Here is a 14,330-nt window from a genome sequence, read left to right on the forward strand (position 1 = left end):
AAAAGACATTTCTCCGAAGAAGATATACAGATTGGCAACAAACACATGAAAGACCACTCAACATCACTAATCATTAGTGAAATGCAAATCAAAACTACAATGAGGGCTTCCCTGGTGGCACAGTGGTTAAGAATCTGCCTGCCAATGCAGGGAATACAGGTTCAAGCCCTGGTCTGGGAAGATCCCACATGCTGTGGAGCAACTAAGTCCATGAGCCACAACTATTGAGCCTGCGCTCTAGAGCCCGTGAGCCACAACTACTGAGCCCACATGACACAACTACTGAAGCTCACGTGCCTAGAGCCCAGGATCCGCAACAAGAGAAGCCACCCCAATGAGAGGCCCACGCACTGCAACGAAGCGTAGCCCCCACTCACCACAACTAGAGAGAGCCCATGTGCAGCAACGAAGACCCAACGCAGTCAAAAATAAATTAAAAACAAAACAAAACTACAATGAGGTATCTATCACCTTACACCGGTCAGAATGGCCATCATCAAAAAATCTACAAACAATAAATGCTGGAGAGGGTGTGGAGAAAAGGGAACCCTCTTGCACTGTTGGTGGGAATGTAAACTGATACAGCCACTATGGAGAACAGTATGGAGGTTCCTTAAAAAAACTAAAAATAGAACTACCATATGACCCAGCAATCCCACTACTGGGCATATACCCTGAGAAAACCATAATTCAAAAAGAGACATGCACCACAGTGTTCACTGCAGCACTATTTACAATAGCCAGGACATGGAAGCAACCTAAGTGTCCACTGACAGATGAATGGATAAAGAAGATGTGGCACATATATACAATGGAATATTACTCAGCCATAAAGAGAAATGAAATTGAACTATTGGTAGTGAGGTGGATGGACCTAGAGTCTGTCATACAGAGTGAAGTAAGTCAGAAAGAGAAAAACAAATACCATATGTTAACACATATATATGGAATCTTAAAAAAAAAATGGCTCTGAGGAACCTAGGGGCAGGAGGAATAAAGATGCAGACATAGAGAATGGACTTGAGGACACAGGGAGTGGGAAGGGTAAGCTGGGACAAAGTGAGAGAGTTACATGGACATATATACACTACCAAATGTAAAACAGATAGCTAGTGGGAAGCAGCCGCATAGCACAGGGAGATCAGCTCGGTGCTTTGTGACCACCTAGAGGGGTGGGATAGGGAGGGTGGGAGGGAGACGCAAGAGGAAGGAGATATGGGGATATATGTATACATATACCTGATTCACTTTGTTATACAGCAGAAACTAACACACCATTGTAAAGCAATTATACCCCAATAAAGATGTTAAAAAAATAATAATGAAACCATAGCTGCCAGCACTAGAGTGAACACTTAATTTAACGTCCTTTCTCTGGTATTCTTCACCTTTTAACACCTACAGTTGTGCTAATAAGGTAATCCAGTATTATATAGAAGACATTATTTGGCTTTGGGATTTCTTCAAAAAAGAAGAAAGAAAAAAAGAAAATCTATATAGCTGGCCCTAATGAGCTCACTTATAAAAATTATCTAAAATAATGAAGGCATTCACCAAGATGGTAGAATAGGTATATGACAATAAAAGCAATCTGTAATTCCCTCACCATGTTTCAGCCTCTAACCAGCCCAAGGGGGCAAAATAAGACCTACTGTTTGACTTGGCCAACCATTGAGACACGGGCAGACTCCAGATTTCGAATCTGGCCACTCTTCACACTAGAAGAGAACAGTGAGACAGGAGAGAGGAGGTTATTCAGCAACCATCTTATCATGTCACCAGGGTCAAATCAATAATTCTGCAGATTCTGTGCGATCTACTAAAAAGGTGTGGTTACCAATGTAGCTTACCATGGAGACTACCACTACTTCCCACTTGGTTATTATGGCTATAAGCCAAGCAGTAAAAATTAGGTAAAGGCATTAAAATCACTTCAGTTCTGCAAATATTTACCAGCAGGATACTATGTGCCAGGCCTGTGCTCAAGAAGCACATAATTCAGTGGGGGAAAGAAACACAACAAATAATTTTAATATAATAAGGCAAGGTTCAAAGGAACCACTTTATTCTAAATGAGGTTAGAGAAAGCTTCCCAAATGTCTTGCCTAAACTGAGGACTGAAGATAAGTTAAGCGGAAGATAAAAGCTGGTGGTCAGAGCAAAACAGGCAGAAGGCACGTTGTGAATGAAGACACTGTGATGTGAAAAAGTCAGCAGGATGATGATTTTAGAAGGCAGAGTGCAAGGAGGAGCAGAGGAGAGTAAAGGAGTAGTGTGGCAGAATAAGGATAGGCATGCAGGGGCTAGCTCCTAGAGGGTCTTGCATGCCATGATAGAACTTAGGCGCTTTGACTCTATAAATATAGATTAGTCTTCTCAGAGTTGGCTAAGGCCCAAGCAAAAAGACTACATGTCCCAGGCGGAACTGAAAACACCACCTGAAGCAGGCCCACAAGAACACATTTCTTCAAATCTCATTTTTTAGCTTAAAACAAACAAAAAATCACATAAAATTTTAGTGTACCCCCGCCTTAGATAATGACTTTCTTATTTTAATGATAAACAGAGGCAATCAGAACTACTACGTCGTTTTTCTACCGCAAACTGAATCTACAAATCCACTAGTATTTATAATCATATACTCTGCCTTTGAAGACTGTTTAATAGGTGAAATATCTCTGTTCCTATTCAAGGCCAATGTTGGGCACTGGTTTCCCATTCTCTCTTGTTTATGAAGACCTCGTTTCCTTTACTTATCCTGTCTCTTTCTTATGTCGTTATTTTTTTCTCTAGTGAATACTATAAAACATCCTTTAAAAACATCCTCTAGGGGACTTCCCTGGTGGTCCAGTGGCTAACACTCTGCGCTCCCAATGCAGGAGGCCCAGGTTCCATCCCTGGTTAGGGAATTAGGTCCCACATGCCACAACTGAGAGTTTGTATGCCACAGCAAAAGATCCCAGCACAGGTAGCTAGCTAGCTAAATGAATGAATGAATTTTAATGAATGAATGAATATTTTTTTTAAATGATCCACATCAAAAAATAAATAAAAATAAAAACCTTCTCTAGCCTTTAAAAACATTTTCAACCCCATATTCACTTCTAGATACTAACCCATTTCTCTGCTCTCCTATACAACAAAACTTCTCAAAAAAGTTATCTTACATGCCTTCTCCACTTTGTCACCTCCCATCCTTTCCTCAACCAATATCCCCAACTTATATCAGGTTTTTATCTCCTACTTTCTGAGATTTCCTTTGTCAAGGTCACCTCCATCATGCCAATGACCATCCTAATGGTCATTTCTTAGTCTTTACCTTACTTGATCTCTCAGCAGCATTTGACCTAGATCCCCTCTCCTTCTTCTATAAACACTTGCTATGCTGCTCTCTTGCTTTCCTTCTATCTCACCAACTGTGTCTTTTCAGTTTCTTTTGTTGGATCTTCCTTTCCTTCCCAAGCTCTCAATATTGTAGAGTAACCCAAGGCTCAGTTCTTGGATCTTTTTCTATCAACTAGATGACTGCATTCAATATTTTGGCTTTAAATGTTATCTATGTGATGATGATTCTCCAATCTATCTCTAGCTCAACCTCTTCTAACTAGTGTATACAAGTGCCTACTTAACATTTTCACTTAGATGTATAATAAGCATTTCAGCTTATCCAAATAAAAATCCTGATACCCTGCTCTCAAATCTGCTGCTCTTTGTCTCTACCATTCACCAATTGCTTAGGCTAAAAACCTAGAAGTCATCCTTGAATACTGCATCTCCCCCAACCCCCTCTCCCAACACACTATCCATAAGGTAGTTCTGTCAGCTCTACCTTCAAAATACATTCCAAATATGACCACATAACTTCCTCTGTTGCCATCATAGTCTATGATTACCATCATTACTCTTTCCTACAACTATAATTATTTCCTAACCAATTTCTCACTTTTGTTATCACCCCTACTCTCCACTCCTTCCCCTATTCTGTTTTCCTCAGAACAGCCAGGTGGTGGAACCAAGACGCAAATCCGTATCAGACCTCAAAGCCCAGGCTCTTTTTTTTTTCTTTCAACTTTTTAAATTGGGGTATAGTTGATTAACAATGTTGTGTTAGTTTCAGGTGTACAGCAAAGTGATTCAGTTATACGTACACCTGTATCTATTCTTTTTCAAATTTCAAAGCCCAGGCTCTTAATGACTACACCCTACTGCCTCTCATTTGGATGACCAAGAGGGCAAAAGCAGAAATTCACTTTGCTTTAAATCTTTACTGAATTTAAATAGATTGGTTTTGTATTTCAACACCTTTTTTTAAAAAAAAAAATTATCTAGAATAACCAAAATGGCCATGAGTCATAAACTTGATTCAGATATCCAGCAGACACAAAACATAATTACCGAAAACTTCACTGTATTCTTTCTGATTCTTAGGCTCAGAAAGTGTCTAGAAATCAGTGGCTCTCATAGAACCCAGAATATTTTAACATTCAATAAGTGGAATGTCTATTCTACCCTACATCTGGCACTAGAATCAAGACTCTGTCTCCCCTTAACAAAAGGTTCATCATGACCCCCAGGCTGGTTTGGGTGCCTGTCTTCTGTACCTTCTTCATTGTATTGTGTTTATGCATTTACTTGTATGTATGTTCCCAGTTTTTTGATGATAGGAACTAAGCCTGATTCGTCCCCAGTTCTTAGATCAGGCACTGACACATCTTAGGTACTAAAAAAAAAAAAAATGTTTACTGAATAAATTTTAAGTTATTTGGAATAATTTTCTCACTAGTTGTTACTGGGGAAGCAGGCAGGGTGCCCAAGGTTCATGTTGAGCTGGCAGCAGCCACATTCTCAGTGTGGTTGCTCAAGATGGAGAGATTTTTGGTGCTTCCAAGAGTACATCTTGCATCACAGTAGTGAACAGGGGAGGCAAAAGCAACCATATCAAACACAAATATCATTCTGGCAAGCCATATTTGGCATGAGATCCTCTGTCCTAGGAGGAATCCCCAGGATATATTTACCAGGTCCTTAATTTCCACTTGATATCTCTGACTCAGTAAACAGATACATTCTGCCTGCTAAGGCAGCCAGCAGTATGCTATATGCTATATGAAAGTACAAAAGAAATAGAGAATAGCTTCTGACCTTATGATGCAGGAAGGGCATTAAGACAGAAATGAAAATTAACAATGTAGGCATATCCCTTAAAGGAGGATTAGAAGACTTAAGGGGTAAACAGTACAATATAATACATACTTAAAGGTCTTTAGCAATTTTGCTGAAGGAGGGACCTGGGTGGTTTGTAGGAGTTATAAGAAGGGTTCTGGAGAGGGGACTAGAAATGGATTTTGAGGGATAGGTAGGAAGACAGGACACTAAAGATATTTTATCCCAAGACTGATATCCTGGAGGGAGAGATAGTGCTTTACTCATCTTTGAATCATTACCCTTTAGCACAAAGTGTTCAATAAATATAAATGCATTTAATAAATATTCAAATAATTGATTGAATTAGTGTATAATTAATAACTGAACAGCCTTTACTTAAGTGGAAGCCATAGCCAATTCTGTCAGTAATTTTTATGAGAACCATTTAGCCAAAGGGTTTTTATTTATGCAAAAACCAAATAAAAACTGAAAAGGAAACCCACGACCATCTGTTTCTCCATCTTCTCTGGAACACAGAAAGTGAATCTAGAGCCATGGAGCATCAGAGATGGAAAAGGCCTTAGAATCTCATTTAGTCCAAACTCCCACCTTAGAGATGGGAACAGCTAGACAGCAGATGATCCATAATTATTAAGATTCTAGGAGGTACTATAGTGTATTGGAAAAAGGATGGGTTTTAGAGAACTGAGCCAAGTCTGAAACATTTAAAATATTTTTTTAAAAATCTGCTCCTTATGTAAATGTTTCCATACCTGATACTACAATAAAGCTAAGGCATAGGAACTAAAATATTCCTTTCAACTTGGTGCTTGAGCTGATGAAAAAGGAAAGCTACAATCTAACATTTAAAATATAGACAATATAGATTTGTGGGTTACCTCCATTCAACAGCATTCTCCAGAGACTTGAAGGTTTTAGGACGACCACGTAAGAAATTCTGCATGCTATTAAGTGCATCCATGGCTGTACCTAGACGTTAAACAAAAAATTTTAACCACAGCACTTAAGATATTCTGAGCATTTATACTTAATGTGTCAACTGTATACATCTCCCCTCAATGACAGCAGAATTAAGTGGCACTTGGGGAAAAAAAAGAAGCAGTTTAAGAAAATTCAGAAGACTGATGTGATAGCCAGTTTCCAAGATGGCCTCCAGTGGTTTTTGCCTCCTGGTATTCAACAGTCCCTCCACACTGAATAGGGCTGGCTGACTTATATGAGCAATAGTGTGACTTCTGATGCTGGGTCATAAAAGACATGGCAGTTTCTTTTTATATGTTAAATAAAATTATGGGACATACATACAACTGAAATATTATGCAGCCATAAAAGATGTTTATGAAGAGTTTTTGATGACATGTAAAATTATTACATAATGTGGGGTGTGGGAAAAAATGGGTGAAGGTGTGAAAAGTATGATCTTCCAGTTATAAAATAAATAAGTCCTAGGGATGTAACATACAGCATGGTGACTATAGTTAATACTGTACTGCCTATTTGAAAATTGCTAAGAGAATAGATCTTAAAAGTTCTCATCACAAGAAAAAAAATATGTAACTATGTGTGGTGATAGATGTTAACTAGATATATTGTGGTGATCATTTCACAATATATACATATATTAAATCATTTTGTACAGCTGAAACTAATGCAAAGTTATATGTCAATTGTATCCCAATAAAAAAATACTGGGAATGCCTCTGCCACAAAATAACATTAAAAAAAGATATAAAAGACAGAGGAACATACTTCGAGATGAGAGAAGTCATATATAATAAATAAAAACAAAATAACAATAATCTACCATGGATGTTTTCTGTAAGTCAAAGATTTTGATTTGCTCAGCACTAAAAAAACTTACCTTCCACAACATCGATCATGCACAGACCCAAGAGGCTTGGTACCAGGTTGGATGATGCTGTGTGGACTGCAATAGCACCACCCATGCTATGTCCAATGAGCATAATTGGAGGAGGAAGGTCCCCATACATGGCTTCAACCACATTGCCAACATCTCTGCAAAGAGAAGGAAAAAAAGCATGGAATGTACTCTGACAACACTGTAAAGATAGTTTTATTTCCTAACTCTCCCTTTTGATCTGTAACTAACAGTCCTAGGACTGTAAAGGTCTACTGGACCATCTTGCAAATGTACCTACGTAAACGTCCTAACACCCCGGCCCCGCAGTGTAGCCACACAGCTAGCTCTTCTGATAAATGGAAGTTTAAGGACTAAGAACCAAATTTTCTAATTTTCCTTTACATCACACCTTCACTATTCCACACATTTAGTACAATCACATAAACATATACCTTTATTTTAAACGTAAGCTTGAAACTCTGGACAAATCATTTAACTGCTCTATGCCTCAGTTTACCCATCCATAAAACAGGAAAACAATTTTAAGCATTGTAATGTAGTGAAGTTTGACGTCACAAGATGAATTGCAGCCCCAGTTTATTTTTTACTATGTGGACTTGGATTAGCTACTTAATCTCTCAGATAAAGTTTCAACATCTATAAAATGAAGATAAGAATATCAGTTACTATTCTGGATTGCTTTGAGGATTAACTGAGACACTGAATGTAAAACTACTTTGAAAAGAGTAAAGTGCTATTCAAACGTTAACTATTATTTACAATTTGTTATGTAAAGTTGTTTGAAGTATGAACACAAATTTAGTGTTCTGAGAAACTAGAAAGATGTTCAGAGCTAATTTTTATTGGCTTCTGTTCCAGTCTTTATGAGTGGATCTATTTAACAAAGTCAAACCTCAAAGCTTTGAAAATGAGAAGTAAAGCAGGAACTTTGGTTTTTATTTGCATATGGGCCTTCTATGCTATAGCAATAGCAATAGGTAAGTAAGACCTATGTGTTTCTAGAGACCACTGTCTCTACTGTCTTCTTTTGTGAGTGGGTCAGTCAACTTCAAAAGACAGTTTTGTCTTGCTGAGTGTCACTACATATCTCAGGCACTCACACAATGTTAGCCAAATACAGCAGTTGTGAATGTAGGGACACAGCCATTCAGATATGGTCTCCACAGTATTCAGAATGGCAAAGGTAAATGTTATTAATTATTTATGAAGGAATTAATCTTAAAAATCTCATACAACAATTACAGATGTGAATAGGGTAGTGGTAGCATCTGCAGACAATCTAAATGCGAGATAAAGCCACGCAATTTTATAAGTGAAAACAAATAATAGTTTAATATTCCTTTGGAGTTAAATTTAAGGCTAAAATTTTTGGTTCATAACAGAAATAATGAGTAAAATAAAAGGATGCTATGAAAGATTATCTAGTCAGTAACTAGATGTACCACAATTTTGGTAGATGACTTCTAGGGGGATTCTATCATATTTATTAATACTAGCTCATTTCCTGAGAAGCAGTATAGCGTATCACAGACATAACAGAAAAAGGAGTATCAGAGTAACTCAGATCTCGGCTCTTCTACTTTCAGTGGAGTTGCATTTTATGTAAGGTTTAGGTTCTGAAATTGATGTCAAAGGCAAAAATCATGCTGTCAGTGCTACTTGAAAACCCCTCTAATTGCCCATTAAGATGCCCATTTTGAGATTTTTGTTTCATAGAATGATTGAACTCAGAAACAATATAAATGTTTTATTGCTTCAACTATTTCAGCAAGAATCCAACTTGTTGGCCCTTCTGATTCTTAGTAATTATCTTCATCTATTATAGAAGTTTTAATCATTAATTTTCTTTTTAACTTTTTGTGTGAGTTATCAACTTATTGTCTCTTGGCTCTCATTCACCCTTTATTTCATGTTCTGCAAAACTGGATGAGGCTTTTAAATAGTTTTCCTTTGCCAGCCAGCAAGATGTTAAGCTATGCCAACAGAGGGCAAAGGAGAGATACTGCAGAAAAAGAGGGTTTTGTTCCTGGTTTGCACTGACTCCACAAGCTCCTGTAGTTTGTGTAGCACCCAAGACCTGAAGCACACACAGCTTCCCCAGGGCCTAGCTCCTGCAACACAGGAGGCGTCTCCAAGCACTCCATCCCTCCATCCCCAATGTTCCTTTTCCCCCTCTAGCTTTTTCTTTTTTTGTAGTAGGACTCACTTATCCATTTATTAAGTCACTGTTGAGTTTCTACACAGGCCAGGTACTGTGGCAGGTCTGGGGGTACAGCGGTAAAAAGGGCCGACAAGTCCCCTTCTTCATGGAGCTTACGTTTGCAGGGAGGGGAAGTGAGCAAAGAGGTACTGAAAATCCAAGTATAAACTGGGATAATACTATGAAGGAGGGGTATAGGGAGCTGTTTGAACCTAATGGGAGGTTCATCTTTGTTTTTGGTTTTTTTTAACATCTTTTTTTTTTTAATGTTTAGCAAAATGTTTTTCTTTCTTTTTTAACATCTTTCTTGGAGTATAATTGCTTTACAATGGTGTGTTAGTTTCTGCTGTATAACAAAGTGAATCAGCTATACGTATACATATATCCCCATACCTCCTCCCTCTTGGGTCTCACTCCTACCCTCCTTATCCCACCCCTCTAGGTGGTCACAAAGCACAGAGCTGATCTCCCTGTGCTATGTGGCTGCTTCCCACTAGCTATCTACTTTACATTTGGTAGTGTATATATGTCCATGCCACTGTCTCACTTTGTCCCAGCTTACCCTCCCACTCCCTGTGTCCTCAAGTCCATTCTCTATGTCTGCGTCTTTATTTCTGTCCTTCGCCTAGGTTCTTCGGAACCTTTTTTTTTTTTTTTGAGATTCCATACATATGTGTTAGCATATGGTATTTAGTTTTCTCTTTCTGACTTACTTTACTCTGTATGACAGACTCTAGGTCCATCCACCTCACTACAAATAACAACATTTCATTTTTTTATGGCTGAGTAATATTCCATTGTATATATTTGCCACATCTTCTTTATCCATCATCTGTCGATGGACATTTAGATTACTTCCATGTCCTGGCTATTGTAAATAGTGCTGCAGTGAACACTGTGGTACATGTCTCTTTTTGAATTATGGTTTTCTCAGGGTATATGCCCAGTAGTGGGATTGCTGGGTCATATGGTAGTTCTATTTTTAGTTTTTTTAAGGAACCTCCATACTGTTCTCCATAGTGGCTGTATCAATTTACATTCCCACCAACAATGTAAGAGGGTTCCTTTTTCTCCACACCCTCTCCAGCATTTATTGCTTGTAGATTTTTTGATGATGGCCATTATGACTGGTGTGAGGTGATACCTCATTGTAGTTTTGATTTGCATTTCTCTAATGATTAGTGATACTGAGCATCCTTTCATGTGTTTGTTGGTCCCTTCTAGCTTTATTGAAGTATAATTGGTATATTAAAAATGGTGCATAATTGGGGCTTCCCTGGTAGTGCAGTGGTTAAGAATCCGCCTGCCAACGCAGCGGACACAGGTTTGAGCCCTGGTCCGGGAAGATTCCACATGCCGCGGAGCAGCTCAGCCCGTGTGCCACAACTACTGAGCCTGCGCTCTAGACCCTGCAAGCTACAACTACTGTGCCCGTGTGCACAACTACTGAAGCCCACGCACCTAGAGCCAGCTCTGCAACAAGAAAAGCCACTGCAATGAGAAGCACTCGCACCACAACAAAGAGTAGCCCCCGCTCACTGCAACTAGAGAAAGCAGCAACGAAGACCCAAAGCAGCCAAAAATAAATAAATTAAATAAATAAATTTAAAAAAAAAACAACTGTAGGCATTATGTTGTACAGCAGATCTCTGGAACCACCCCCAATATTTTCGTTGCAAAGTGCCACTGGTGAGATACCTCCCTGTGAACAGCTTCTCCTGCACCCTAAAGGGCAGATTTCTGACAAGTTCTGCCATGTAACATAGTATCCAAGTGACTTCTCTGCCTTCAGTAAGCCACCATTGTGCCTTCTCCAACAAGGTCTAGATCTCAACCTCTTCCACTCAGGTTCCATCTCAGTCTGAGGGGAAATATGAAGTGGCTGCTTCTTACATCTGCTATTCCTAGTCTTTACTTCTCTCTGTTTTTCAAGTTTTTTTCCAGCTTTCTGAGATATAACTGATAAGTAAAATTGTAATATATTTAAAGTATACGATGTGATGATTTGAAATACGTATACACTGTGACATGATTCCCACAATCAAGTTAATTAACCCTCTAGTCTTTACTTCTTACTAGCCAATTCCTCAGTACTCCAATCCCGTTACAGTTAACAAATCTTTATATTAAACTTTCCTTGTTTAAATTACTGTGTGGTTTCTCTCTCCCGATTGTCCCAGACTGATACATTATTAGGCAATGTTTCCTTAAGGTCATCAATTAATTCTTTAATTTCTTCTTGAATGTCAGTCAAGCCATCATCACCCTTGTCTGACTGCCTGGCCACTTAGATGATGTATTTCACTTTTTTGTCAACAGTCAAGAAACGCTTTAAAACTTATTCACAAATCTTTCTATAGGTATCACTAACAAGCTTGATTATTTTGGGCTTTATTGTTCTCACATTACAAAGGAACAACTGAGGGAGCAGATTCTTGGCTCTCTTTTCATGGTTTCTCAGGCACATGTTTATTGAGTGGAATGGTCCTCTCACAGTGTTGTTTCTCTCTCTCTGCCAAGCACTATGTTGAATGATCACAATTCTAGTCTATTAACTGTGGGACCTCATGCAGTTATTCAACCCATCTGAGCCAGTTTTCTCATTGGTAAAAAAGTGATAATATTTACACTACAGACTAATTAAAATAATTAATTTATCCTTAACAAATGTTTAATTTACACTTAATGAAGCACATAAATAGCACCTACTATACAATACATAAATAACACCTACTATAACAATACAATTATCGTCACATGACTTTGGGTTCTGAAAGAAGAACAGTTTACTCATGGATTAAAGCTGCTAAAGTAAAAAGGGACAAGATATTTTTGGTGCCAAAAATACACTTGAGAGAGCATGCATTAAGCACATGAGAGAGTACGTATTAAAAGCAGGGTAGCTGGAAAAATCCTGTTTACAATATAGAATAGTGGTCTCCAAACACCAGTCATGGGACTGGCTGCATCAGATTCCTTTATAGAAATTTATCAAAATCTAAATGCCCAGACCCACTGGTAGAAGCACTAATTCAATAGGTCTGGGGTAGGGCCAAATCATCTGTACTTCAATCACTTCTCAGATGATTCTGATGAGTGGCCAGGTTTGAGAGCCACTGCATGTGCTATACTCATCTTTTACTTTGAGGCCCAGGGTATAATCACTTATTCTTTAATACCCTGTTTTTGTCTTACTATAACGCTTGACAAAGAATGTGGGCAGGATATCTTAAGAACGTCTTACAGAGCCCTTTGCATACAACTACTTTTCAAGCATGGGTCCCCAATAGATATTCAGATTCTACTCAACTCTGTCAACAGAAGAAAACTTTTCAAAAGCCAACACAAACTAAACTGTGCCTTGAAGAATTTTCAAATGCTTTAAGTGATGACCATCACATTGAATATACCAAGGAAGATGGAGGTTTCTTTCAATATTAAACAGTAAAGTAACACCAGATATAGAGGAAAGAGAAAAGAAGTAAAATTTTCTCTGTGTTATTTGTTGTTCAACAATCTCACCAGGAGAGTGATAAACTATTATTTATAATAGTAATGGAAGCCAGGTGATTGTATAAACAGTATTAGATTACTTACTTTGCCATGGTTTCTGCAGACAGGTCTTCAGAATTCTTGACTTTTGTTTCACCTAAAAAGAAAATATTTTAAAAATAAAATTCCCATGAAGATAAATCATAAAAGCAAGAGTATTTGCTTTCAAAAAATCTCACCTTGGGATAATGAAATGGGAATTTTATAATGGTATATGATGGGCATAGCAAGGATTTTCTGTTACAGACGTATCTTTATAGTTGGCCATCTGAAGAAGGATAATTACAGTAGCAAAGATTTTTCCACATTCCTCATACATTACCAGCATCAGAATTTGGTTACGTTAGTGGACATTTTCTTAGCTAAACAACAATATATATATATATGTGTGTATAAAAATATTTATGAAAACTGAAAGCTAGGACTTCCCTCTAAATGCACAAATGGAACAGCCCAGGCCACAATGAAATCTCTAATATTTAACACTATTCAAAGGGCTTGGCAAATATATCATTGAGTCAGTGACTAATTAAGAACTTCACTCACCATGACCTCGAAGATCCAAAGCCACAATCCTACATTGAACCCTACTAATGATTGCTGCCTAGGAGGAAGAGGAAAAGGAAAAGTATTCAGATACATCTGGGTTAGCAAATCTTTCCCCATTACCAATGATAACTTTGTCAGATGAACTGCCATCAGAATTCAAGGATCTCAAGAGAATCAAGAGACTTTCCACTTTAAAGCAAAATTTTAAAAATAATGATTCTCTGCTTTTTGTGTGCATATTCTGGTTATATCCCAACTTCAAAATATGGCTTTCTCCACCTAAATCCCTCTTTAAAACTTAACTCTTCCTAGCTTTTCATAAAACAGAATAAGCACCTTTATACAATGACCGTCTGAGCTTTACTATTACTTATGATTTTCATCCATACTCACTGGTTATCTTTTCCCTAATCTGGAAGGGAAATTCTCTAGATAAGGACCATGAGTCAGTTTATATCTAGGCTCAGGATATCACACAAATGTGACACTCAGATCATGAAATAACCTTGAAAGCAGCCCAAGTCATGAAATCTACCAAAGATTCACTTAAGACAGAGCAGGAATACACATAAGTTTGTACCAGTTAAACAAAAATATATTGAAAAAGAAATCATAATATCATGAGGAAGTATAATTTCAGAGGTTTAAAGAAGCCTGAAATAATTGAGGATCTTCTTCCTCAAATGAACTAGTTTCTTTGACAATAATATATCACAATTGGTGTAAATGTCATCAACACTTTTTTAACTTTTAAGAATAAGATAGGAAAACTATCTAGGCTAACTCTTACATTTTATGAATGAGGAAACTGAAGTCAAGAGAAAGGAAATTATTTGCTCAGGGTCATGCAACTAGTAACAAAAATAAGACCAGAATCAAGGTAAGATACTAACATAACAGTCAATGTATACCATAAAACAAATCAGAGCTCTTAAATCACATTTTCCCCTCATTTTATTTTTAACTGATTAAAACATATTT

At 37.7% G+C, this 14,330-nt stretch overlaps 2 protein-coding genes across 12 annotated transcripts in view; one reads left to right on the forward strand and one right to left on the reverse strand.

Annotated features, from left to right (window-relative positions):
- Positions 1 to 14,330, forward strand: part of P4HA3 (prolyl 4-hydroxylase subunit alpha 3) — a 119,228-nt gene that overhangs the window by 66,503 nt on the left and 38,395 nt on the right. The window lies entirely within an intron of this gene.
- Positions 1 to 14,330, reverse strand: part of PPME1 (protein phosphatase methylesterase 1) — a 103,501-nt gene that overhangs the window by 45,383 nt on the left and 43,788 nt on the right. For 4 of the 6 annotated variants that reach the window (XM_073808479.1, XM_073808481.1, XM_073808482.1 and 1 more), the window contains exons 4-8: positions 13,347 to 13,404; positions 12,846 to 12,897; positions 7,028 to 7,182; positions 6,045 to 6,135; positions 1,653 to 1,718 (exon numbers count right to left, since the gene is read on the reverse strand). In XM_073808479.1, the coding sequence (XP_073664580.1) occupies positions 1,653 to 1,718; positions 6,045 to 6,135; positions 7,028 to 7,182; positions 12,846 to 12,897; positions 13,347 to 13,404 (422 nt within the window). The remainder of the gene's footprint in view (positions 1 to 1,652; positions 1,719 to 6,044; positions 6,136 to 7,027; positions 7,183 to 12,845; positions 12,898 to 13,346; positions 13,405 to 14,330) is intronic. The other 2 variants (XM_073808483.1, XM_073808484.1) reach the window with 2 other exon arrangements.

Source organism: Tursiops truncatus, chromosome 8 (assembly GCF_011762595.2).
Source record: "Tursiops truncatus isolate mTurTru1 chromosome 8, mTurTru1.mat.Y, whole genome shotgun sequence".
NCBI classification, from domain to species: Eukaryota; Metazoa; Chordata; class Mammalia; order Artiodactyla; family Delphinidae; genus Tursiops; species Tursiops truncatus.